Genomic DNA, 26,029 nt, shown 5'->3' on the forward strand with positions numbered 1-26,029 from the left:
GCATCTCACTGACTAGTGTATCTGCCATCTGGTTTAAAAAATAACAGACTAGATAAAGGCACTTCATGTTTCATTTAATCACTTACAGAATGAAAACTTCTGGGAAGTTCTTCCAGAATTTGATTTCTTCAGAACAACTTGATTTATCCTTCAATTTTGAGAGAGAAAAATATTTAGACTATCTGAACCTCTGCTAATATTTTTCTTCATTAGTATCCTTAAAACAATTATATCTAAGAGATTAAGTTTTTAAGCACTTATGTGAACAGCACTGGAAACCCCTATTAGCTCTTGAGAAACTCAATCCTTGATTTTTGGGATAAATTTTATTAAACAAATTAATCTTGCTGCGCATGTCTACAAGAGATGCTGGCTGTGCAGTAGCTGAATAATACTGTGTAGTAGCATACCACAGCACTAACAGTGCTAATATGCTACTGTGCTGTATTATTAAGATTCTGCAGAATAGCGTCACTTAAAAGGTGTTTGCTGGCACTACTGCACAATAACTCTGGTTACTGCACATTTATTTAGTACTTGATTATACAAGTACTAAATAAATGCACAGTAACCACTGCACAGTAGCATCTCATGTAGATGCATCCACTGTCTTTAGGGGTATAGGTTGTAGCTATGTTGGTTTAAGGACATAGGCAGACAAGTTTCTTTGGGTAAATCTGGTAACTTTTATTGCGACAAGTGACTCAATAAATACACTGTCAAAGTAGGTGTGGCTTCTGCTATTTTCCCATGGACTGGAGCAAAACACAAGCTGACTTCTCTTGTTACTGCAGTTGCCCATTTGGGGAAGTTAGTCAAAGATCTTTCACCATTTCTGCTGTCTGCTGCTTGCAGATTTTGATTCATTTTAAAAACACTTCAGTGGAATGGCATCGTTTATGGGGGAAGAATAAAGAAAGTGAGTATTTTTATTTTCTAAAACCACATTCCTACAGCCATGAATTTAAGACATGGAAAAAAGATTCAGAACATGTTAATCTTATTTTTAAATAGGTATGCTTAATTAGACAACTTGTATTTTAATTAAATACTTAATTTTTCTGTGTTAGCAACATATTATAGAAATTTGTCTCCTTGGTTACAGATCATTCTTAAATGTGAATGCTTTTAGGCATAGAATCTTAAAAAATTGGGGTTGGAAGAGACCTTGGGAAGTCATCTAGTCCAACCCCCTGCTCAAAGCAGCATTTTACTATGTTAAATATGCTTTTAGTAGGTCTTCAAACTTTTACTAGAACTTAAAATATGTGTTTATATAGAGAATGTGCTTATCATAAGTGCAGAGTCTTATCATATAAATGCCTCATATAATATAGTGTTTAAACAATGAAGATTTTCTTATTATGGTCTCCTTGACTTACCTTCCTTCTTCCTTATGACATTCTTCCTATCGATACTTTTATCTGTCTGAGTTTTTTGCTTTCACCTTTTCAGCAGCCTCCTCCTAGCATTTAATTTTTTTCTATAAGTTTTTTTTGCACTTCAGTTGTTTTTTTTCTAACTCCCTTCACATTTTATCCTAACCATTTTTTGATACTTTATCCCCCTTCCCATGCAGCATAAAAACCTAAAAAAATAAAGCTAGCTAATGGTTGATGTAATGATTCTGACCCAACAAACATTTGCATAGTGAGTGTTTTAATGTGCGCAAGTAGTTCTACTGATTTTATTAAGATTATTATTGTGTGTACAAGTTATTCATTGGCTATTTATTTGCTGGATCTGGGCCTGAGTTTGCAATAAGAACCTAAACCAACTTGATAGATAATGTTCAATTAACTATTGAAAGCAAGGTTAACCAACTTTGGCTTGTAGGATTTTTACTAAACCACAGCTATGGATTAGGCCTGTTCATGGATCCTGTAAAATAAAAGAGGACATTTACCTAGCAACATCACTAAGAGGGGACAACCAGGACACCAACCCCACCTCCAGCCTGGATTGCCAAAATAGCAGCCCACCACCCATGATGCTGGACTAGCTGCCACTGGCAGCTCAGCTGCAGCTGCTGCCCCATGCACCATGGCTGTTCAGAGTCCAGAACTGCCCAGTTACACCTGTTTTCACCACTGAGTCCAATGGGAGGAGGATCAGGGTTCAACATAAGTCTCTGAGGTCAAGAGTTTCTAACTGGTAAGAACAGCTTTCATGAGGGGGTCTCATACCAAACCTTCTATTGAGACAATTACTCAGAAAAAATACAAAAGGATGTATCTTTTCAATAAAGGTATCTTCAAAAGAAGTCTTAAAGGCCTGATCCAAGCCTACTTAAGTAATTACGAACTTAAATAGGCTTTGGTTTATTTCTTGCATCCAGTATACCTGAAAAAGTAAAATATAGCAGTACAAGAGTAGCAAAATATAGTCTAGTTAACAGTTCTTTTCTGCTGTTCTGAAATTACAGAACTATTCTAAATGCTTGTTCTCTGCCTGCAATATACAACATTTCATGACTCTTGTATGTGTAATTAGGCCCTATGAAAGGATTAGATGATAAAATGCATAACAATGTGTTTGGAATGTGGCTGAGTTATTCCTTCTACCAAAGACACTTCCACTTCTTTTCAGAACTAAAAAGTTTAAGAAAACTATGAAATTGGGCATCAACTTGGTTGCATAGACAAATTCGCTTGCATTCTTTTCCCACCTGTATTTTTCTATACGAATTTACCAAGATTGATTGAAGCTGTCACATGTACATGGACTGTAGCTGTGGAATAACTGAGTGCCCCTTCATTGTAGTCTCACCCATCTATGTGAGGCATGAATTTGACCCCAAACCCTCTACCATCTTTTAAAACTGGAAAATGGGGAAAGGAATGAGAGGGCTTAATGAAACTGGTGCAATGAGAAGGAAAGCCCATGCCTTGATCCAGATCCCAAACTTGTGGCCTGATGAGGTTTGTCTATACATCAGTAGTAGGTACCAGGCAGGATCAGGCCGACCTATGCCTGCAGGCATCCTCCAAACTTTGCAGGTAAGTCTGTTCAGGGGTCATCCCTAGCAGCCATTTTCAACAGCTTTTGCCAACTGTTCTTCCTCTCTTCAGACACAAGATCAGGGCCCTAGGCCTAGCCTCACCAGTGAACTTCCAGGACTAGAATGCACCTAAGGGCTCAGGTAAACTGTGTGGGTAGGGCCTGGCTGGGCTATGCTGATGCTGTTGTGTAGATTAGCCAGTGACAGTCATGCTGCATTGATGGGAAGAAAATGATGGCGGTTTTTAAAACTGGCTTCCTTCTTTCTTCTTCTTCCTCATCTCTTCCCCCCTCCCTCCTATTGCATTTGTTGAAATATATAGATATATATTTGCCATATTTCATTCTGTTATGCAATTTTAGGAATAAAATGTAGAACATTTTGAAAATGAAGTCCAGCTATTTACCTGTCAGAACTTTCAAAATCCCAGAAAAGAAATACAACTGAGAAAAGTGTTTTGTATGAGATACTGAAATGGCTGGGGCTGCTTACTTCTCAGCAAGCTCTAGTTTTACAGCCTAAGCAGGTAGGTTTACAGCCTAAGCAGATCTTTCTCTTCCCATTGCCCCTGCCATGAGAACTGAAATCTGGTGCTGTGCAAGGGAGCTGATTGCAGAATGACTCTCTCATGTCTCTGCAACAAGGTGTCAGTTTACACAATACAGTCTTTTTATTTCCCTTTTATTTCTAAACTTGCCCCATAGGACACAGCATAAACCAAACAGATACATAAACTGTTGTCTTAAACCTTATGATCCTTTACCAAACCCTGAGAAAGTACTCTGACTCAGTAGCAGTCTTCCTTCTCCCCTACCCCTGTCTTTCCCTTGGGAGCTACTAATTTCCGCTGGGCCAGCCAGTTATTCTCCACAGCTGGCCCAGTCCTCATAGGAGGGTCTACAATCATATGCTTACCACCTGCATCTGGGCTGCAACCCCTGAAAGCATGCAGCCTGCTACAGTTTCACTATCATTCTGTTCCCCCTATCATCTAATTTTTCTGTAATGTTGCCTAGGCAGCACGGAAGAGAAGGAAGAGTCCTCCTGATTTGAATCCAGAGGTACCAGGAGATGTGTGGGGCAGTGTTTGGAGAATATTATAGGTGCTGCGGAGGAGCAGGAATTGTGAACAGATTGGAGAAGAAAGAAACACGATGGATGGACAAGGGGACAAGTGAGAGTACAAAAGTAAGAAAGGGAGAATGCTGGAGAGAGAGAAGCAAAAGATTTTACCCTCCAGAACCTGCTTCCCAGACCAGGGATGGGACTCAAAGTTCCTGCATCCCAACTTTTTCCATTGTTTAACAAAGAGCTATAAAATGCACCAATGAAGGTATGTCATCATCTTGGAATGGCCATCTCACCACCGAGGAAAACACCCTACTTATGCTTCCACTTCATATGGTCATACATGGATCATCAGGCAGAAAAGTAAATGATGCTCACAGAGTTCTTTATTTGCAAACCAATAAAAGCACTAGACATACGTACCTAGACTGTGCTTACTATGTACACTCAACAAACATGGCTATTTGGATCATACGAGGTTTATGCAGTTTCTTCAAACAATTACTTTTGTGTAAAAGTTGTCTACAAATGATAAAGCAGGGATCAGTGCTGTGGACCTAAAGGTTTCAACAACCTGATGACCCATGGGGCAGTTGATTTGGTTCTACAAGATGGAAAATTCCACTTTCCTGTTTCTGGTTTTTGTTTTTTGTTTTTTTAGAACTTAGAAAATTAAATACATAGAAATACAATATATTAAAAGGAATGCCATAATTGTTGATCCATGCAATCTGAATTCAGTTCAACTTTGTATAAGTATTACGATGCAATTTTATCTCCAGGATACGTTTTTTAATGTGTGTACAAGCCAGAAGATGGCAAGACACTCCTAATGCTTTCGTAAAGGATATTTATACACATCATAGCAGCACTGAAACTAAATGTTCTGACTGGGTCTGCAATGAGCAGGCAGAAGAAAGCAAACTAAAACATCTTTAAAACCATGGCTATGATGTATAAAAATGCATAGTGGTTTTTGGATGCTTGGTTTTGCGGTGGTCAAGTTAAGAAAGCCTGATATTCAGAAACCACTGAGCAACTTTCTTAGGAAGAATATATCCATTTTCAAGGGTGCAGATTGTAGCCGTGTTGGTCTAAGGACATAGGCAGACACGGTTCTTTGCGTGAATCTGATATCTTTTACAAAGCGCTTTACTTATAACATCCAGATCTCAGACACCCAAAATCATTGGTCTCTGTTGCAAATCTTGGCTCATGAATTAATGAACTTAAGATGTTGTTTTTAAGAATGCTATGCTGTTGCTGAATATTTATTATTATTAAAAGCTTTCTCTCTCTCTCTTTTTTTTTTGTAAGGGAAACATGAACCCCCCGATTCGAAGTTTGATATGCCTACTTCTTCTGGTCTACAATATTTCAGGTGTCCTTGCTGAGACCAAGTACCCTAGAACACTGCCATGTGATATTACAAAGAATAATTCCTCTGTGATTTTTGACTGCAGTTCCCGTCGATTGAAATATGTGCCTGCTGGAACGTATAGTGATGTAACAGAAATCAAGCTCTCAGGCAACCTTATAAAGAAGATTTCTAAAGAATCTTTTCAGGGCCTGAATAACCTGATGAAAATAAATCTAAACAAGAATCATTATTTAAAGGCCATGGAAAAGGCTGTTGATCCATGTGAAAAAGGAATGGTAATTGAAGATGGAGCTTTTGCTAACATGACCAAGCTGATAGAATTATTAGCAGATGAAACCCATTTATGTAAAATACCAGCTGGGATGCCATTGTCCTTAACCTCACTGAGTTTGAGATTTAATAGCTTTTTTTCTTTCAGCCAGCAAAATTTTTCAGAACTCACACAACTGAAAGAGCTCTACTTGGATAGAAACTGTTTTTCCGGCAATCCCTGTGACAGAACTTTCCTCATAGAACCCCGGGCCTTTTCAGACCTCTCTGCTTTGACTGTGCTGTCACTCTCTCTCAACAACCTATCCCAAGTTCCAAGCCAGCTACCCTCATCACTAAAAGAACTTTATCTCAGCAGCAATAAGATACAAACCATTAAGTATTATGATTTTCAAAACCTGTCCAATATAGAAGTCCTTGACCTAAGTGGAAACTGCCCAAGGTGCTTCAATGCCCCCTTTCCGTGTGACCCTTGCCCTGGAGATTCCTCCATTCAAATACACCCTCTTGCTTTCCAGTACCTGATGAACTTACAGAACCTAAGTCTCTCCTGTACCTCCCTCACTCATATACCCGCCAGCTGGTTTTATAACACGTCACAGTTAAAGGTTTTGAATCTTGGTTTTAACTACTTGCTAAAGGAAATAGCTTTAGGAGAATTTTTAGTCCGACTACCTCACTTGGAGGTGCTTGACTTATCCTTTAATTATGCAAAACAAGCATACCCCAAGTATATAAATATTTCTGACAATTTTGCTAACTTGGTCCGTCTCCAACAACTGCATATACGAGGTTATGTATTTCAGGTCCTTACACGTGAACACCTGCAGCCTCTTATAAAACTTACAGATCTACACACCCTCAATTTTGGGGTCAACTTCATCAAGCAGATTGACCTCAGGGTATTCCAGCTCTTTATTAATCTGACTTTGATTTCTTTGTCTGACAACAGAATATCACCATTATCAGACAGCGGCAACAACAGTGACATTCATGGGACATCATTAGGAAATCATGTCATTCGACGTCGTTCAACAGATACTTATTTTGACCCATCAGCAAATAACATGCTAGAATCTGGAGATACATCCAGTAGTCATATGTCTGCTCCTATTTTTCCTTTAATCAAACCTCAGTGCAGCATGTATGGTAAAGCACTAGATTTAAGTTTGAACAGTGTTTTCTTCATTGCCCAACAACAATTTAAAGGTTTCCATGATGTAGCCTGTTTGAATTTGTCTTCAAATGGCATTGGCCAAGCTTTGAATGGCACGGAATTTATTTTCCTCCCTAATCTCAAATATTTAGATTTGTCTTTTAATAAACTTGATTTGGCTTATAGTTATGCATTTAATGAATTACATAATTTAGAGGTACTGGACCTCAGCTATAATAAACACTATTTTATTGTGTCAGGGATAACCCATAGACTGGTATTTCTTCAAAATCTTACGCATCTAAAAGTTTTAAACTTAAGTTACAATGAGATTTCCACACTAACAGAACCTAATCTAATCAGCAGTTCACTGGAAGAATTGGTGTTCAAAGGAAATTGCCTTGATATTTTATGGAAAAATGGAGACAATAGATATATACACTTTTTTAAAGAACTCAGCAAACTGACTCATCTTGATATATCCCACAACAGACTTAAAGCTATTCCTACCAAAGCATTCCTTTGCCTTCCACAGAGCCTAATTGAACTACGCATAAACAGTAATGGATTACAGCACTTTGGCTGGAAAGCCCTGAAACAATTTCCAAATCTCAAATTACTAGATTTGAGCAGAAACTTATTGACTTTTATAACTGACAGCCTTGCCAACTGCACATCCTCTCTTCAGACACTTCTGCTTCAATATAATAAGATTGCTCATCTAGCTGATGGATTTCTTTATAAAGCCAGCAGCCTTTTACATCTGGATTTAAGTTACAACAGACTTCATTCCATAAACCAATCAACATTTCTGTCAAATGATTTAAATTATTTAGTCTTGTTGAACTTAAAGGGGAACCCTTTTGAATGCACTTGTGCAATTGTTGGTTTCACTAACTGGATACATTTAAACATTAATGTCAGTATACCACGACTGGCAACAGACGTCATTTGTGCAACACCTGGAGATCAAACAGGAAACAGCATTATAAGTTTAGATCAACATGCCTGTACTTTGGATATAGCTGCATTAATATGCTTTTCATTATCATTCATTATTATTTTCACTGTTATGATAATGGCTATTACAAAACATTTATTTTATTGGGATGCTTGGTACACATATTATTATTGTGCTGCCAGACTAAAAGGGTACAGGTCCATAATCACAGAAAAAGCTCTTTATGATGCTTACATTGCCTATGATACTAAGGATGTAGCAGTAACTGACTGGGTAATAAATGAATTACGAGTTCACTTAGAAGAAAGTAAGGACAAGCAAGTTCTGCTTTGTTTGGAGGAAAGAGACTGGGAGCCAGGAAAAGCCGTCATTGACAACCTTGCACAGAGCATCCAGTGCAGCAGGAAGACAATATTTGTCCTGACAGAAAGGTATGTAAAGAATGGAAACTTCAGAACAGCTTTTTACATTGCCCTGCAGAGACTAATGGATGAGAACCTGGATGTGATTGTCTTTATTCTGCTGGAGCCAGTGTTACAGCACTCCCAGTACCTGCGGCTGAGGAGGAGGATTTGCAGGAGTTCAATTCTTGAGTGGCCAAAGAATCCACAAGCTCAATGCCTTTTCTGGCAGAGCCTAAAAAATGTGTTGCTCACAGAAAATTATAACCGGTATAACAAACTGTACACAGACTCCATTAAATGCTAGCATAGAGAAAAAGATATGCAAATATCTGTGTCTTTATCAAGAAATAATCAGTTTTCGAATCTAGTCAAAACAGCTCCATTTAAAGTGTTGGCTTTGAACTGAAGTGTCTGAGAAAGTTTGAAGACAGATGTTACCTACTTTAGCCTGGTTTACAAAAGGTATGGTATTACTAGACTCAGGGAAGATCATATAAAGAGAGTAATATTAATAATTTGCAGAAATGTTGTCTTCATATCTGTCAGTTGTCATCAAAAAAGTAGTTAGCTACTATAGATTCTCTTTTTACCTAACCGTGCTCTAATTTTCTACTGGGAACATGATTAATTAAAAACTATGATGTTCAAATTAGAATCCATAGTAGCTAACTAGTTTAGTGATGCAAACTGACAAATATTGGGAGGCAATGAACATGCTTACCTCTGGCTACCTTTTGATGATTTTTTTTTTGTATTTAATTATTGATTTTGAGATGTTTGTTGAAAACTCAATTACACTCCAGCTCAACAAACTACTGAGGCCAGTGCTTAACTGCAAGTATATCCTGAAACTGTTGTGTTCTCCTTTTTTTATTCATGAAGCATCCAACCAGTGGTCTAATTCTAGATTTTCATGAGTCATATTGTTAGTCACATATTATATATTGTGAGTGACCTACATTAAAACGAGAAAGATATAAATAACCCAAAGGAATGTTAGAGGGGGGAAAACCGTAGCTCTTTAAATGTTTCCTCTTTAATTTTCTGCTTCATTATATGAAGTATATAAACATAATATAAACTACATAAAAGAAGTACTAGCAAGCAGGATACCCATTTGCCTCCTCCACAAGATGGTGGTTTGAACTCCTAAAATTAATCTTTCCTTTTTCCCTTGTTAGTAATAGGGCTAAACTCATGAGAAAATATTTCCAGGATAGATCAACTTGATTTGTATTTGTCCTTTTAAACTTATGTGAGATCCTGCCACAGTTATGGTTGTACAGATAACTTAACCAAAGCATACTTTGTTAACTGGAATGTGTTTCGGGAGTCAAATTTAAATCCCATAATAATGTACTTAATAAAACTGGTTGCTTCTCAAGGGGCATAGTTTTAACTGTTCTTCTTTATGATTTTGTTTTTGTGTTGAATTAGACTGCATGCTGCTTTAAAGTGTTGAAGTGATGCTGTTGCTGTGATGCTTCAGGAAATATGTGAACAAATTCTTGTGGATGTTATCTTTTATTAAACCAACTGCATGGTTGGGATAGACGCAAAGAAGATTTCAGGTATCACTGTAACATTTCTCAGCTCTCTGAGCGGTGAGAGCTGAAGAAAGGCACAGAGATATACTTGAAAGTTTCTTTGTTTATCCCAACCATGCTGTTGGTTCAATAAACGATATCAACCACAAGAATTCTTGCTGTTTTAAAATATTTTGTTTGGTTCCTCCATACTTGCTATACATGAGGAAATTGTATATGTTACAGCCTCCCTGCCATTTACAGCTGTTAGTTTCCCCCACACACCAGATACCACTTTGTAGCCCTAAAACTGTACACCCTGTAGTTTTCCTGGTTAAAAATACCAGGCAGGTGCAGACTCCAACCAACATGGACTTTTTGTAGTATCTGGTCCGCTTTGTGCTCTTAAAAGGTTAAATCAGAATTCCCCTGACTGGGTAAATATGACCACTTACCACAGGCAGTAAGATGTTTCTACTAGAAATTGCTCTAATAAACTGATTCACTAATAAGCTTCAGTGGAATCTGTTATAAAGGTAGAGATTTTCAAAGTTACCTAAAAGAGTTAGATGTCCAGTTCTCATGAAGGCTTGATTGCTTAAGTTCTGTAATAAAGTCAGGAAAAAAATGATACAATAATAACATAATTAAGTTTGTACTAATAAACTTGTGAAAATGTAAAATTAAGACATGTGCAGCTCCAGTGAAGCCAATGCATCAAAGAATGTACTTTGCCCTACTAACTGAAAAGCGCACACTGGGCAATAATTCTCTTCCACTAGCTTCCTCCTGATAATTAGAGCTAGAAAGGAAATAGCTTTCTCGTGCTTTGAAAGTGTTCAAGTTATCTAAAAAAAAAAAAAAAAAATCTCAAACCAAATTGATCCAAAAAGTCAGAAACTTCCTGTGAACTGAAAATAACAACAACAAAAAAGTTTTAGTCATGTAATGCTTTGTTTTGATTTCAGTCTTTCAAAAACTCTTTTTAATCAACATTCTTTATATTTTAAAATGAAACGAATTCCTGATTTAATAAATGATTTTGGTTTGAACATATAAAAAATGTACCATAATGAAATTTCAAACTCTTTTGCCAGTATATTTTTAGTTTAGGGCATTTATCAAAACTAACCCTGTTTCACAAACAGTTTTTGTTTTAACAAGTTCCCATTTTTGGCACGCTATAGTTCACTGCAAAGTTCCTTACCAACTCTATTTTCTCCATCTCTTGACATTTGCAGAACAGCTTTGCCACCACTGATGGAAGCTGAGGGATATATAGGTGGGTGATCAAATCAGGTGGTCACCTCAGACTAGTTTTTACTAACCTTCTAAGGTTAATAAAAAGCAAGTTTGAAATAATACATGAAACTGACTTTTCTTATCTCAGGGAATTTCCATGAGTAGTTTCACATTTTACTTTCTTTTCTTTGCTATTGCAAAGATACCGAGAATATCATTACTGAGACACTCCCCATTTATTCTAACATATTTATGTTTTCTTCAATCAGAAGACTAGGTATATCTGTTCTGAACTGCTGCTATCAATAACTGGAGGGGAGAGAGATTTTACTAAGGGGAAGTGGATGTGTATATATATAGTTTACAAGTATTTTCACATCCAGATTGTGATCAGTGGGGTGTGGTAGCAAAGGACTGAAGGAGTTTTGTTATGACTCTCAAGTCATAAGTTTGAGCACCACTTTGGACTGGTGCTGAAGCTTAGTTCCATTCAAACATGCCAAAAATATGTATGTGACCATTCAGGCTGAGAAGTCAGAGGTGACTGGGTACATTGCTCTCTTGTGTTCATTTGTCTATAGGAGCAAGTGAGACTGAATTATACATGTTCAACAGGCCTTCTTGGCTAAACTGGGCCATGACAAAAAAACGGCAACTGAATTCAACATCTAATGGGTTAGAATAATCAACACCACCCCCTACATTTGTTTAACTATTGACCTGGACCCATTACAAAGCTTTGAAAAATTAAGATTACTGCCTAAAAAGCTGAAATACAACAACACTCCTTAAGAGATTTTTAGTTTTTTGTTTTTAAATGACAGTATAATAATTGTTCTTGCTTCTAAGGCAATAACAATTGATTTTATTACTAGCAGGAGCACTTCTAATCCCCAGTTTTCCTGCAAGGACATATCTACTTTTGCCAAGTCATGCAAGGCTAGACATTGAATTGAATCCCACTCATGTAGTCATGTTAGTTGACCTTACTTGGAATGTGTGGGCAGCATTTGTCCCATTGTGCCATCTAATCATAGAATCCAAAAAAATCAGAAATGAAAGTAACTTGTTACATCATTTTGCCAATGTCCCAACCCCTTTGCCAACACAAGGTTTTTGCAGGCATTGCCCAGTCTTTCAACTTTCACAAACTATTCACCATCTTTCTTATGAAAATGAGCCACCTACCCTTGACAGTTTAATTCTCAGAAATGTCTTCCATACTTTCATACTAGATTTACCTTTCTTAAAATCTTCTCAGAATTACTAATTATACAAGGCCCTATTAAGCAAAACATGCTACTTAAAGCACGAGTGGTCCCAGGTTATTTGTCTGACTGGAACATGAAATACCATAAACCTATCATCTTCATAAGCCCTACTTATTCCTAAGAACTGATGTAAAGAGTTGCACAGAAGACATTTGCAGGTTGGAACATTTTTTTTTATTAGTTGGAAAAGTTAAGAAACTATGTTACATACTCCTAAGCACCATCAATTATAACAGATATGCACTATGCTTACATGAGATTTTTTCAAAACAGCAGCAAAAATAGCCGTCCTTTCAATCTTATTTTGAATAATTTTTAGATTTTGGTGTGGGAGAAAGTTTAATATACAACAAAGGTATGCTTATGCTTTCCATGCTATAATACCACCATGCACTCACAACTAATCGTATGTGAATATAGCATTTTAATTGTGGATTTCAGCAAGTGACAAGGACAAGGAAATGATTCTGAGAGGAGATTTTTTCTAAAAAAAAATATTATAAACAAAATAAAAAAAAGAAAAAGGAATTAAGTGTCAGAAAACAGAAAAAACTAGTCCAACATCTGTCCTTCTCTTTTTCGCATTATCTAATTTGTCCCATAACTGCAGCTTCTCTGATTAAAAATAAGCTTCTAGCAAAGAGCTTTTCTAATAGCATGTTAGTTCCATAGTAGCCAAGGGAAAAACAGACATTATAAAGTCCACCAAAAAGCAAGAAGGTGCCATTAAAAAGTAATTTAAATAATAATAAATCCTTTAAATAGCAATAGGTCCAGACAATCAAGGGTGTGTGCACTTGCAGCAGTCGGTACAAATTGCCTCAGTGCACACCCCTGCAGGTGTGCTTTGTTGTGGGACAATTTGTGGACAAACTGCTTTGCCCAGCTCCTCGCAGCTCTTCAGCCAGAGAGAGCTGGAGGCTGAGGCCAGTACCTGTGCTGGCCCCAGCAGTCTTACCTGGTGGCGTGGTGGTGTGCTGGAGCAGCCTGGCCAACAGCTAGAGCATTGCTCTGGACTGCTTGGCTTTCATTTGTGCCAGTGGATGTGCTTTGCGCTGCTTTTGTTTCCAGGGGGTATTTTTGCTCATAGAAAATGCTGGTAGCAAATCTTGCCATGTTTTAATGTTTATTGCTATCAGTTTGTGGCATCACAAAGAGATTTCTGGTGCCACAATCTTCATGCCCCCGATCGTCTGGATGTGGCCTTAGAGTCGAGCTGAATATTTCATGTATTGGTCTTATTACAGTAAACACTTTCTCATCAGTCGTGTCAAGGTAAATGAAAGTGCAGACTGTATCATTATGTATACCTTGTATTTTTGCCGAAATATCCTGTAATAAAAATGTACCAATTCTGTTTTCCTCACTCACATTTTACTCAGGCAAACTAGCACTGATAACAGTGTAGGCCCAATTGATGGAAATTTGTCCAAGGACTACCTAAATGCTAATTTATGTCCTTGTGTTTTAGGCCAATCATACACTTTTTTTCTTGTTAAGAAAGTGTTATAAATATTGCAAAGTCAACACACTAAAGTTAGAATATGCCCCAAAAAAGCTGAATATGCAACTTTAATTCCCTCCCGCTTATGTATATGTATTATGATTCAGCCTTTATGACATGATCACATTCTCTTTATTTTTGCCAGCTCTCAGCCCCAAAACAGCTCCTGGGAAGCTTATTGAGCATTAACAAATGTAAAAGGCCTCTAAAGACAGAGGAGTGCACATGTCAGATTTAGAAGATATGTCAGTGCTGTCCTATCCCCATGCTTGCACTGGTGTTTCTGGAGTATGAGTAGTGTGGGATCTTATCACTCTGCCAAAATGAGATGATCTGCAGTAGCTCCAGAACTTCTCCAGAACTTTATGGATGTTTGTGAGAATCTTGTCCCAACTTCCACTACCATAGCAGGGAGGCTGTGGGGTACAATGCATAATTCTGTCTTAAAAGTTTTTTCCTAGCAAGTTTTCAATGTTAGGAATGTGCCTGAATTAGTTGGTCAGAGAACACCTCTCCCAAACTGTGCTGGGGTTGCTAGTAGCACATTACGTGCCTGTAATTTGCCCTCCTTAAAGAACCAGCATGTATGTGACCTTCAGGGGACACAAATCCTTTGTTCTGCAGGGCTTAGTGTACTACAGGGGCACTATAATGAATAGCTATGTTGGGAGCTCAGGCAGTGGATGTGACATTGGGGTACTAAAGCAGTCTGATATTTCATGCTGGAACAAGCTGTAACTTTGATCTGTCTAAATGACAAAGCTATCAGTAGCGGAGATGCCAACTGTTATTTAGCGGGAAAGCTGCCCATTTTCACCTGCCAGGGAGAAATAGCTCTACTTGGATAATATAGGGCCATAGAAACCATTCAGTAGCACTCTTTGCAGCTGAAGAATGAAACCTGAAGGCAAGATGGTGCTCCCTTTGAAACTGTTTGGATGCCAATGTTGCAAGTGTTGTGTGAATGAGAGTGGTCTACTGCAAACTGCAGGACATCTGTGAAGCCAGAGGCGAGCGTTTTCATACGGACAGGGCCCTGGACACTAATGGATTTCTTAGTGAACTCAAACAACTGAAAATACCCACCAAAGATAGGGTTACCATACATCCAGGTTTTCTCAGACTTGTCCTCTTTTTGGGTCCCCTCTTTTCCATCTGGGAGATTTTTTAAAATATCAACAAATGTCCAGGATTTTGCTCTGCCTCTGCTCAGTATCAAAGCTTTTCCCCCAGCACTTCCCAGCTTACCCTGGCAAGGAGCTACTTGGGGCTGGGGGTGTGGGGAAGGGCAATTGGAGGCAGGGACATCATGTGTGTCTGCTCAGGCCCCTGGCAGCTGCAGGCAGGTAAGTCTGTGGGGTCGGAGGGCCAGGGCCTCAGGACAGTTGGGGGGTATGTGTGTGAGGGGATGGGTGTGCAAGGGGGTGGGTCCCTGTTGGTGCTGGGGGAATCTGGCCACCAGGGCTGTGGGGAGGTGGGGGAGGTGCCTGGCCCTCCAGGCGGGGATGGGGGTGGAGGGGTTCTTCTGAGGCAGCAGGGAGCTGTGTGTTGGGAGTAAGGGGCACCAGCAGGGCTGGGGGGATGGTTAGGGGGGCAAGGGGCTGTGGATCAGGAGTGAGAGTACTGGCAGGGATGGGTGAGGGCTGTGGCTTGGGACTGAGGGGCACCAGGAGGGTGGGGGACTGTGATTTGGGAATACAGGCAGTGCCAGGGGGCTGTGGATTGGGAGTGACTGGTATCAGCAGGGACTGGGAGGCTGCAGGTTTGGAGTGAGGAGCACCAGCATGGCCTGGAGGGTGGGATACTGTGGGTCAGGCATGAGAGGCAGCAGCAGGGTTGGGGGTGTGTGGCTTGGGAGTGAGGGGCAAGGGTAGAGCATGAGCATATCACTGCCCCCCTCCCCCCCCAAATCATATTACACACACACACACACACACACACACACACACACCCCACACCCTCTTTTTTGAAACTGGAAATATAGTAACCCTATCTAGGCCAGATCTAGACAATCAGGGGAAAGTAGGGAGGCCATATGCTAGATTGGCCTTTTTTAATGTGTAATCAATTGCTAACTCACATTCTATTTTGTGGAGGATGAAATACCCTGGGGTATGCCATGCTGATGCGTTAGACGGTTTTAAAGTGCCTGTTCTAGCTATATTTTCAAAAAACCAAGGTGAAGATGTTGGTAATTTCTTGGAGTATTTTGTGCCTGATTAATTTAATGGATTGTGTTAGGGAGGCTTGATTTATTTGCCAAATAAAATATTATTTTAAATGTAACTCTCTCTGCTTGCTAGCTTAGGGCCAGTGCATGCCATTTTATTGGCTTGTCTAGGTTGTTTGTTTTTTAATATATATCAATAAAATATTTTGACAGAGCTCAGGCTTCCCAGTTCCATACTAATTAAATGAACAACAACCAGGATATAAACATAGTATTTAGTAAACTTGCAAATAGATGTAAAGAAAACCTGCTTAGTGCTAATAAGAAGGGACTGTGCTTTTTGACTGTCAAACAAGACACAATCTGGAAAACCAAAGTGCAAACTAAAACTTAAACTGTAACCTGTGCAAATAAGTGAAAAAATGAAGAGTTTCTATGGCAGTGACTGTTTGGTACTTGCAGTTACCTCCAGCTTTCTATTTCTCCCGTGTCTTTTCTACTATGCATTATGCAGTGTAGTGCAGGCCTCAAGTTAAGGGGGTTTTATCTTCTTCCCAAAGGTTCTAGGGATGCTCGAAACCCAGGATCCTCCAGAAATTCTATCCCTAACAGCCTGTGTGGGCCTTGTGCTCTCAGGGGCAGATGCAGTGGTGTCTAATGTCTAAGACGGAGGCTGGCTCAGAAGCCCACACACATATGGGTGTGTGGGTGACTTGGGGATATTGGGTACCATTTGATACAGGGGCCCCTTGAATGCTAAGATCTGCTCTATTTTTGTAGTCTCATTTCAATGAATTATAGGACTGCTGGTGGAGGACTGCTTGGCAATCAGTAGAGGTCATGGATGATTGGAAAAGGGCAAACAGTGCCCTTATTTAAGAAAGGGAAAAAGGAGGATCCAGGGAACTACAGCCCAGTAAACCTCACCTCAGTCCCTGGAAAAATCATGGAGCAGATCCTCAAGGAATCCATTTCTAAGGACTTGGATGAGAGGAGGGTGATTAAGAACAGTCCATGGATTCACCAGGGGCAAGTCATAATTGCCTTTTATGATAAGGTGACTAGCTCTGTGGATGCGGGGAGACTGGTGAATGCGGTGCACCTTGATTTTAACAAGGCTTTTGATACGGTCTCCCACAACATTCTTGCAAGCAAGCTAGGGAAATATGGGCTGAAGGAATGGACTGTTAGGTGGATAGAAAACTGGCTGGAGCGTCAGACTCAGAGAGTAGTAATCAAAGGCTCAATGTCTAGTTCGCAGCTGGTATCAAGTGGAGTGCCCCAGGGGTTGGTCCTGGGGCCGGTTTTGTTCAATATCTTCAGCAACAACCTGGAAGAGGGCATAGAGTGCACCCTCAGCAAGTTTGCAGGTGACACCAAGCTGAGGGGAGTAGTAGATACACTGGAGGGTAGGGCTAGAATTCAGAATGACCTAAACAAATTGGAGGATTAGGCCAAAAGGAATCTCATGAGGTTTAACAAGGACAAGTGTAAAGTCCTGCACTTAGGACAGAACAACCCCATGCATCAGTACAGGCTGGGGGGATGACTGGCTGGGCAGCAGCTCTGCAGAAAAGACCTGGAGGTTACAGTGGACAAGAAGCTGAAGATGAGTCAGCAGTGTGCCCTAGTTGCCAAGAAGGCTAAAGGCATGCTGGGCTGGATCAGTAGATGTGTTGCCAGTAGGTCAACGGAAGTGATGATTCCCCTCTATTCAGCACTGGCAAGACCACATCTGGAGTACTGTGTTCAGTTTTGAACCCCCCACTACAAAAAGGATGTGGACAAATTGGAGACAGTCCAGTGGAAGGTGACAAAAATGGTGAGGGGGCTGGGGGACATGACTTATGAGGAAAGACTGGGGAAACTGGGCTTATTTAGTTTAGAGAAGAGGAGACTGAAAGGAGACTTAATAGCAGTCTTCAACTACCTAAGGGCATTCGAAAGAGGATAGGCTATTCTCAGTCGTGGCAGATGACAGAATAAGGAGCAACAGTCTCAAGTTGCAGCAAGGGGGGTTTAAGTTATATATTAGAAAGAATTTTCTCACTAGGAGGGTAGTAAAACATTGGAACAGGTTATCCAGAGGGCTGGTGGAAGCTCCATCCTTGGGGGTTTTCAAAACCCAGCAAGACAAAGCTTTGGCTGCGATGATCTAGTTGGGGCTGGTTCTGCTTTGAGCAGGCGGTTGGACTAGATGACCTCCTAAGGTCCCTTCAAACCCTAACTTTCTATGATTCTATGTGAGCCCAGTAGCTTGCTGCTGCACTGTATACTGAAGGCAAAAGACAGTGGATGGATGTGGAGTTGGCTGTCAGAGTTAGATATCTCAAAGTTTAGCAGAGCTTGTAGGTGCAGGCAGCAGGGCTTTGCAGTAGAGATGCTCTCATGGTTGGGGCAGGAATATGTCTGAAAACATGGATACATTGCTGGGTAACCATATCCTTGGCCTCTGCAAGGATGCTGCATGATCAGTTGTTGCACAAAGGAGTTGTGAGGGTACTGAACAAGCACTGAATCTTCAGAGGATTTAGCTGCCAGGGTTTAACCTGTGTACGTGACAGGTTTTCATAGGGTTAGAACTTGGCTGTATTTGGGTGGATTTTCACATATAGCTAATGATAGGCATCAGGGTGATTCCTGTGCCAGCTTTCATGTTTCTGTTGCACGACACTGAGGCTTGTCAATAAAACAGCTGTAAGAATATTTTTTCAACATGTGGAGAACAATGTATTTTCCCCCTAACCTCATAATTGGCGGGACAGGTTTTGCTGAAACTTTAAAAATAAAAGTAATCTTAAGGCAGACCTCTGGCATAGACATTCTCTGCCTGACCAGGTAAAGCTTAGCAAAGCAACTGAAAACAAGGTCTTATAATGGAAAGCCTTGGGCAGCCTTAACAGTTTTGCTACTAGGGCCACTTTTAGTGTACATATTTCTTGTATGACATGATACATAATAATGAATTAGATGCAAAGGTGTGCCAAGAAATTTGCAGCCTTCCGGGTACAATATTTCTTTACAATTTTCTCATGGATTATCTGCCAGTAGACCTAATGTTTACTACAGACAAGTCTGCGAATAACAATAGCTGGCATGAGGGAAGTGGGGAAGAAAGAAGTTTTTCTTAAGAGTGTGGGCACAAAAATGTGCTGTAATCCAATGGCGAGGAGACAGATGGAGAGGCAGACCTAATGACAGATGGTAGGGTGAGCCATCTAGTGGCACGTTAGAAGCATTGAGACCTTCCAGTCAGTAACATGGTTGAAAGACAGTAGTGAGAAGAAGAGAGAGAAACTACAAAAGCAATTCCAGGTACTCTCTTTGTTGGTACAGAAGCAGGCCCCAGGTTTACTGCTAATCCTGTCTTGGGAGGTCAGTTCACTGGAGTATCTTTTGGAAAATTATAAAGGACACATTTGAATTTTTCACTGAATTTTCTACCTCTAGAGAGCGGTATTTCCCTAATAATACATATGCAAACCTCAGTAATGAAGTAATTAGAATTCCCCCTTTCTGCTTGATCTCATTTAAGGAACCATTAATATTCATTACATTTATCTGAAATTTGGTTCCTTTTATAATGTGATTGCTTATCAGTGAAATATATGTCTAAAGTTCCTACATGCATTACTCTAACAGTATCTATTATCTACTCACAGCAATATACTTTCTAGCAGATTAAACAGATGTTCACATTTAAGTATGGGTATAGTTCGACTGATGTTCATGAAATGACTTGTATGGTGAAAGTACAGAGCTATGCCCTTCCAGGACAAAAAATGGTTCAATTTATGACAGAAAGAACTAAACAAAGTGGTTGATGACTGTAGATGAAACTTGGGAGCAACATTATTGTCCAGAAAAGTGCAAGGAAAAGCTGATAGTGGTTGGACCCAAAGTAAAACTGTTCAGAAAGAAAATAATCTGTAAGCTATTTCTAAGTATCTGTCCCTTTGGGTCCTTTACTCCAGTGTGGCTATATTATCAGTCATGTTTATTTATAGATTTCATAGATTTAATAGACATTAGGGCTGGAAGGGACTTCATGATATCATCTGGTCCAGCTTTTTGCCCAAGAGACAGGAAGTCAGCTGGGGTCAGATGGCCAAGATATCCAACAGTTTCTGAAAAGTATCCAGAGTTGGTGCAGATGGTAAAGCAGTTTTTCCTTAAAAGTTCAGGTTCCACCGAGATTTGAACTCGGATCACTGGATTCAGAGTCCAGAGTGCTAACCATTACACCATGGAACCACCCTTGCTCAAGCTCAAATGGTCTTCCAGTAATATGTGACTCTAAGCAGTTTGTCACAGGAAGTTAAGGTGGCACCTAACAGTAAAAAGTACCTACCATTGTGCTAGTCACCGCAAGAACACAAGCGCAGTAGCTAGAAGCACAAGCTCTGCAAACAGAGGAAGAATCCTGCCAATTAGATATACAATCAAAAGGGAGAATGAGACAGATGGTACTGTGTGAAAAAGCCTGGGAAAGACAGACAAATAGAGACCAAAAGAAGTATCAAGAGGAAAAGATAAGATTGCTGTCTATTTGTTTTTATCCAACATAAAACAAGTTACATCATAGCATTGTAATGCATCATAATGTTGCAACCTTTGTCTCTTAAGAGCCTGACATTTGCTGTGAACTTCAATATAAGTTCAGGGGTTTTCATTTTTTTCCTAGGACAAGAAGAGTTAAATTTTCTTTAGAGTTATATTGCTATCAATTCCAAAGTAACTTTTAAGACTCTACAATAATATCTTAAAAGGTCTAAGAATCCAACAATACATCTGAAACTTTGTTTGTGAACTGTATGTACATTTGTAGTTGCAGAAAGCTGCAAAACGATCTGCTTCATTTTCCACCTATTGATGAATTCCTGCAAATCAGATTAATACAATAGGCATATGTGGCTTTCCATCACATTAGCTTGATTTTTACAGTAGGAAGTGCCTAAAAGGCACTGCAAGGTAAAATAGCTTATTCTTAAACAGAATGCAAGTAGATTTGCATCTTCATAGACAACCTATGTCAGATATAGTTCTGATATACCAGGAATTAGTTTGTAAGGTGCTACGTACAGACAGTCAAAAAGCCCAAGGCTGAATTGATTCAATCTTCAAAGGTTAGTCTAAGCTGCGTAGATTGAACCAATAAGCAAGTGAACAGACATTCACTTTTGATTCCAATAATGCAGCCACATGCCTCCAGTGGCTTGGGACACAAGCTAAGGGGTACTAGAACACACCTCCCTGCTCAGCTGAAGCAGACAGCTTGGGGCAAGTCTAGACTGCCCAAAGGAGGGTTTGCCAGGTAGGTACAAAGCATCCAGGGATGCTGGGGGATTGTGGGTAAACTTGTATCTAGAGGAGACAGAAGTTCAGTAAACCAATTTATCCTAAACAGGTTAAGTCTGATTTTTACATCCATCCAGGTTTATCTTAAATTGGTTTTAGCCATTCTGAAAGCAGTTTATATGCATCAAACTTCTGGGCTGCATGGTGAGATAAACATGGATGTGTGACAGGCTAGCTGGCAGTGACATAGCTCAGGGGTTTTGAAAGGGCAAAAGATGATTGGAGGACTTGGGATTCCCTTTCCTCACCAATCAGGCCCCAGAGACTCACCCTCCATGTCCCCTGATTGGCCCCTTGGGTCACCTGGAGGGGGATAAAAGGGGCAGCGCAGCTGGCTCATGACAGACCAATGAGGGACCACAAGGAAGGAGCTTCAAAGAGCTGGTCCAGGGGGGTGGGAGCAGTTGCCCCAGAAACACCTGAAGGAGCAGGACCTGCAGGCAGCAGTGGGACCCTCAGCAGTGTGGCATGCGGCCGGCAGGAGAGGCTCCCTGCTGGGCTCCAGGATCCCCAAGGAGAGGCTGCAGCCAGCAGGAGAAGCTCCCCAGCTCCAGCAAGGATCTGAGCAGTGAACTGAGAGGTTCCCAGCTCTGCTTCCAGCTCCTCCAATCAGAGGTCAGGCAGCTCGACACAAGGACGGCCTCCAGGAAGGTCAAGATTGCTAGTAGGCTAGAGCAGTGGTGGTGGTGTGGCAGTATGTTTGCCTACCATGTGGGAGATCTGAGTTCAAGTCCCAGCTGGGATGACTTGGGATGAGTGACCTAACAAGAAGCAAATCTTCTTGCAGTGGAAAGGGGCCGTTATGTTTTCCCCCCTTTCTCCCCCTCCAGGTACCTTGGCCCTATATTCCCTTGTCATTTGACATTTTGTATTTTGTGCCTTTTTTATATTTCACCAACCAGTGTTGTTTGCTCTGCTGTTTGTGTTTTATATTTTGTTAACCCTGTCTTTTGTCAATGATTGTAAGTATTTAACCTTTGTTGAATCCTGCCCCCTTGGGGCATTGTAGTGTCCACTATACCCTCTGATTTATTCCTGTTATGTTCCCAGTATTAAAAGGTATATGGTTAAGTCCCCACTGGTGGTCTGGCTGTGCTCTATAGGGGGAGGAGAGTCCCTACACCTCCCACAGCGCTTGTGCACCTGCTTTGATCCCTTCAATTGGAGAGGGGGTACCTCTTGGAGTACCGCCCAGGTTACAGATGTGTGGTATGTGGCTCTGCAGACCTGTCTGTGGCACTGCGCATTGAACATGCAGGCATTCCCTGCACTGCTACTTTGAACCTTAAGGGAGGAGGGGAGGGATTTTGGCCCCAGGAAATCCCGTGGTCAAAAAAACCCACAGCAAAAAAAAGTGGGGTGGTACACATGCTGCCCAAAACTGGAGCCTGGCCAGCCAGAGCCACACTTCGTCTGCCAGCCGGGCTACCTGCTGCCGGTGCACCATGGTTGCAGCTCCTGGAGGCCCCCAGTACCCCAGATAAGGCCCCTGGAGCCAGCACTGTGCTGGCCCCAGCCTCCTCTACCCCACCTGGGGTAACTTGCAGTGTGCCAGAGCACATGGGGCATAGGAATTCCCTGGGGACAAGTAGCAGAAGCACAAAGTGTGCCACTGCTACTTATCCTGAGGAAAATGCATGTTCCCACTTGTTTGGATGCAGCCATGTTGTGTTACAGATTTGAACTAGTTTCCAATCACTTATAACAGTTTGTGTGTAATTTCTGTCCTTAGCCCAAAGGTACAAATCTACCTTGCATTCTGCCTGACTTCAGACTAACTGAAGGCTAACTACCTGTCTTTACTCTTAAATAAATTAACTAAATCAGAGAGATATAGCATAAGCTTTCATGAGCTTGAGCTCAGTTAATCAGATGCTGATCAGTTTAAGCTTATACTTATGCTAATCCATCAGCTTATGAGAGATAGCTCTGATTTAGTTAGTTCATAAAGTGAAAATCAGCTTCCTGCCTGATTTCAGACTGACGCAGCTAACTACCTCTCTTTACTCTTAAATAGACAATAGTCTCACTTAAGTGTCTGGAGCTTTGGGTGGCTCTAGCAGGCAGAATCTGTCCCTTTGCCTGAGCTCATCCTTTTGCCTTTAATTATTCTTATATCTAGATAGGATTGTGTGGAATACAGAAACACACAAAAAACATTTGCTTTCCTATTACAGACTGCTTGAGACTTTTGAAATGGAACAATCTCCATATTGTTTCCTTAAAATACCTTTTCTCTGTGTTGGAAAATGCATGTCACAATAGACAGGAGTATGCATGTCATTATTTGAAGATGTGGTTAGTAAGCACAAAATATTGATTAGGTGAAGAAAAGGTGTAGTAACTGCTGATTTATTGTACCTAATCTATAAGGCTCCTGTCACATTTGTATCTGACAACAGATGTTGATACAGACCGAATATTTTTGATCATCAGGGATCCTGGTTTTTTCTAATGTAAAAAAATCCCCAATTTTCAGTTAAAAAAGTAATCCCAAATCCACATTTTCCATGATTAAAATGAAACATCACGATACACGCGCACACACACACATGCACACACACACACAGACACAGATATATAAAAGTGGGGTTTCATTTAATACATGGAAAAATGTGGATTTGGGGTTACTTTTTTTAACTGAAAATTGGGTTGTTTTTTTTAAATCGGAGAAAACCAGGGTCTGTGTTTATCATGTTGTCCTGCATATTATAATTTATGTACTATACTAATTGGCTTATTAGCTTGCAAGAGGTCTGAAATCAGTAATAAGCAGGTATCCAGGTTTTTTGTTTCCTGTGGAAAAACATGGAAAACTGGATTTTCCCTTTATAGAAAGCCCCCCACCCCGAGATTTTCCCCATTGAAATGAGAAACCGCAGATTTCCCCTTGTAGGTTCAAAGAGTTCAGGCCTGCAGTGAGCTGCTTGGGGCAGGGGGGGAGCAGGGGGAAGGCAATTGGAGGCAGGGGGTGCTACGTGCATGTGCCTGAACACACACATGCAGCCAGCAACACAGCCAGGCAGGGTGGTAGATGCAGTCCTGGCAGATGCATACAGGTAAATCTATGGGACTCGGGTGGGTTGACGGGGCGGGGAGTTGGAGAGCCAGGGCTTGGGGACCATCTGGCCATGCCCTTTGGTGATGCATCAGGGATGGGGTGGGGGAGCATGTGCCCCTCCAGACTTCTGCACCAACAGCGAGGAATGGGGCATGGGGGCTGCAGTCTAGCTGGACTGGCACCAGGCAGGAGCTCCCTCCATGGCCCAAGGGGTGGGACCCGGCATATGAGGGTGGAGTGGGGCAGGGAGATTTGGTATAGCTACTACCACCACCACCACCGGGAGCCCCACACTAGCCAGACTGCCACAGCCATCAAGGTGAGGCACCCCCTGCCCACCCAGCAGCACCAGAGGTGCACAGATAGTACAGGTATCCAGCAGTGATAGCGTGGAGTCGTGCTCCCCACTGTGGCAGCAGGTAGGGGGCACCTCACCCTGGTGGCCATGGTGGCATGGTTGGTGTGGGGCTTCTGGAACTGGTGGCAGCAGTGGCAGCACCAAGTCTCCTCACTCTGCTCTGCCCTCCAATGATGGAGCAACTGTTGGGCCACAGAGGCAGCTCCTGCCTGGTGCTTGTCTGGCTAGGCTGCAGGCCTGGGTCCCATACCTCACTGTTGGTGTGGAAATTTGGGGGGAAGTACCTGTTCCTTCATGCCTCTCTAATGCATCACCACTGGTGTCACCTATGCCCACATATCTCTGTTCCACACACCCACCCCTTCCCTGTTCATACACCTTCTTCCCCACACACTGAGGCGCCATGGCGCAGCTGGGGCTTTGGCAGGGATATGGGGTTCAGAGAGTGGGAATGAGGCACATTAGCAGGGTTTTCTCCCCAGCTCACTGCCTCCTCCTGCACCGCAACCTGAGCTGAGGTCAGGCTCTGCCCTGGGATGCCCCACCTCAGCGCCCTGGGTGGTTGCACTTGCTGCCCACCTCTAAGTCAGCTTTGCCTACAGGTCATGCCAGCAGGGCTGGGGGTGGCAGGGCAGAGGGGTGTGGGTCATGCTGGTAGGGCTGGGGAGCAGGGGGAACTTTGTCACCCCCTGGGCCCAGGAGGAGGTGGCACTAGCCCCCTAACCCATCCCCCAAACCCAGAGAAGCCTGCCCCAAACCTTCTGCCCCCTTCACAGCTCCTGCGGACATACCCCCAACCTCCCATCACTCCACAGACCCTAGGAGCCTGCCTGCCCCCTCCCTGTCTACATCCTACATGCTATGACTGCATAAAGTGTTAAGCAAGCTTTGGAAATGGGCATTTGGAACTAGCTGACCTGAAACATAAGCAGTTGTAAGAATAAGAATAAGAATCAGAATAAGAATCCACTAACTGAAAAAGCAGCAGTTTTTATTTACAGCTGTTTACCTACATTTAACTCCATTCTCTGTGAATCATATAGACTAAAGGAGCCAAAGAGAAAAAAAGTGTGATAGAAATGGCATGTTCAGAGAAAATCCTGAGGATTCATGATAGAGCAGTGAGGCATGTCTTAGTGGTAGCAGTGTCATTTTATCTTTGTGTGTCTTCACAAGAGCCAGTGGTTTTTATAGTTAAAAAAATGTTATTTGAAGCTTTAATGAAGACTGAAGCAGTCACCTTACTGACTGGTGGAGGTAATTGGTGACCCCCATGTAGTCAGTAACTCCAGTCTAAC

The 26,029-nt window shown here is 41.4% G+C and overlaps 1 protein-coding gene and 1 non-coding gene across 3 annotated transcripts; one reads left to right on the plus strand and one right to left on the minus strand.

Moving 5' to 3' along the window:
• The first annotated feature begins 806 nt into the window (after nucleotides 1-806).
• On the plus strand, nucleotides 807-10,279 carry TLR8 (toll like receptor 8). Of its 2 annotated transcripts, none has more exons than XR_002099077.1 (2): nucleotides 807-919; nucleotides 4,018-4,470. XR_002099077.1 is itself a non-coding variant. In XM_019525585.1 (2 exons), exon 2 carries the CDS (start codon nucleotides 5,393-5,395, stop codon nucleotides 8,543-8,545), a length of 3,153 nt encoding a protein of 1,050 aa, XP_019381130.1. In that variant the 5' UTR covers nucleotides 807-919; nucleotides 5,387-5,392; the 3' UTR covers nucleotides 8,546-10,279. The 2 variants fall into 2 exon arrangements, 1 of the variants encoding a protein (XP_019381130.1); XM_019525585.1 differs by lacking the exon at nucleotides 4,018-4,470 and adding an exon at nucleotides 5,387-10,279.
• Nucleotides 10,280-20,136: 9,857 nt separating this feature from the next.
• Nucleotides 20,137-20,208, minus strand: TRNAQ-CUG. Its single transcript has one exon. It is a non-coding gene; the product is annotated as a tRNA-Gln (tRNA).
• Nucleotides 20,209-26,029: the final 5,821 nt, after the last annotated feature.

Source organism: Gavialis gangeticus, unplaced genomic scaffold (genome assembly GCF_001723915.1).
Source record: "Gavialis gangeticus isolate Ggan-Ray unplaced genomic scaffold, GavGan_comp1, whole genome shotgun sequence".
NCBI classification, from domain to species: domain Eukaryota; kingdom Metazoa; phylum Chordata; order Crocodylia; family Gavialidae; genus Gavialis; species Gavialis gangeticus.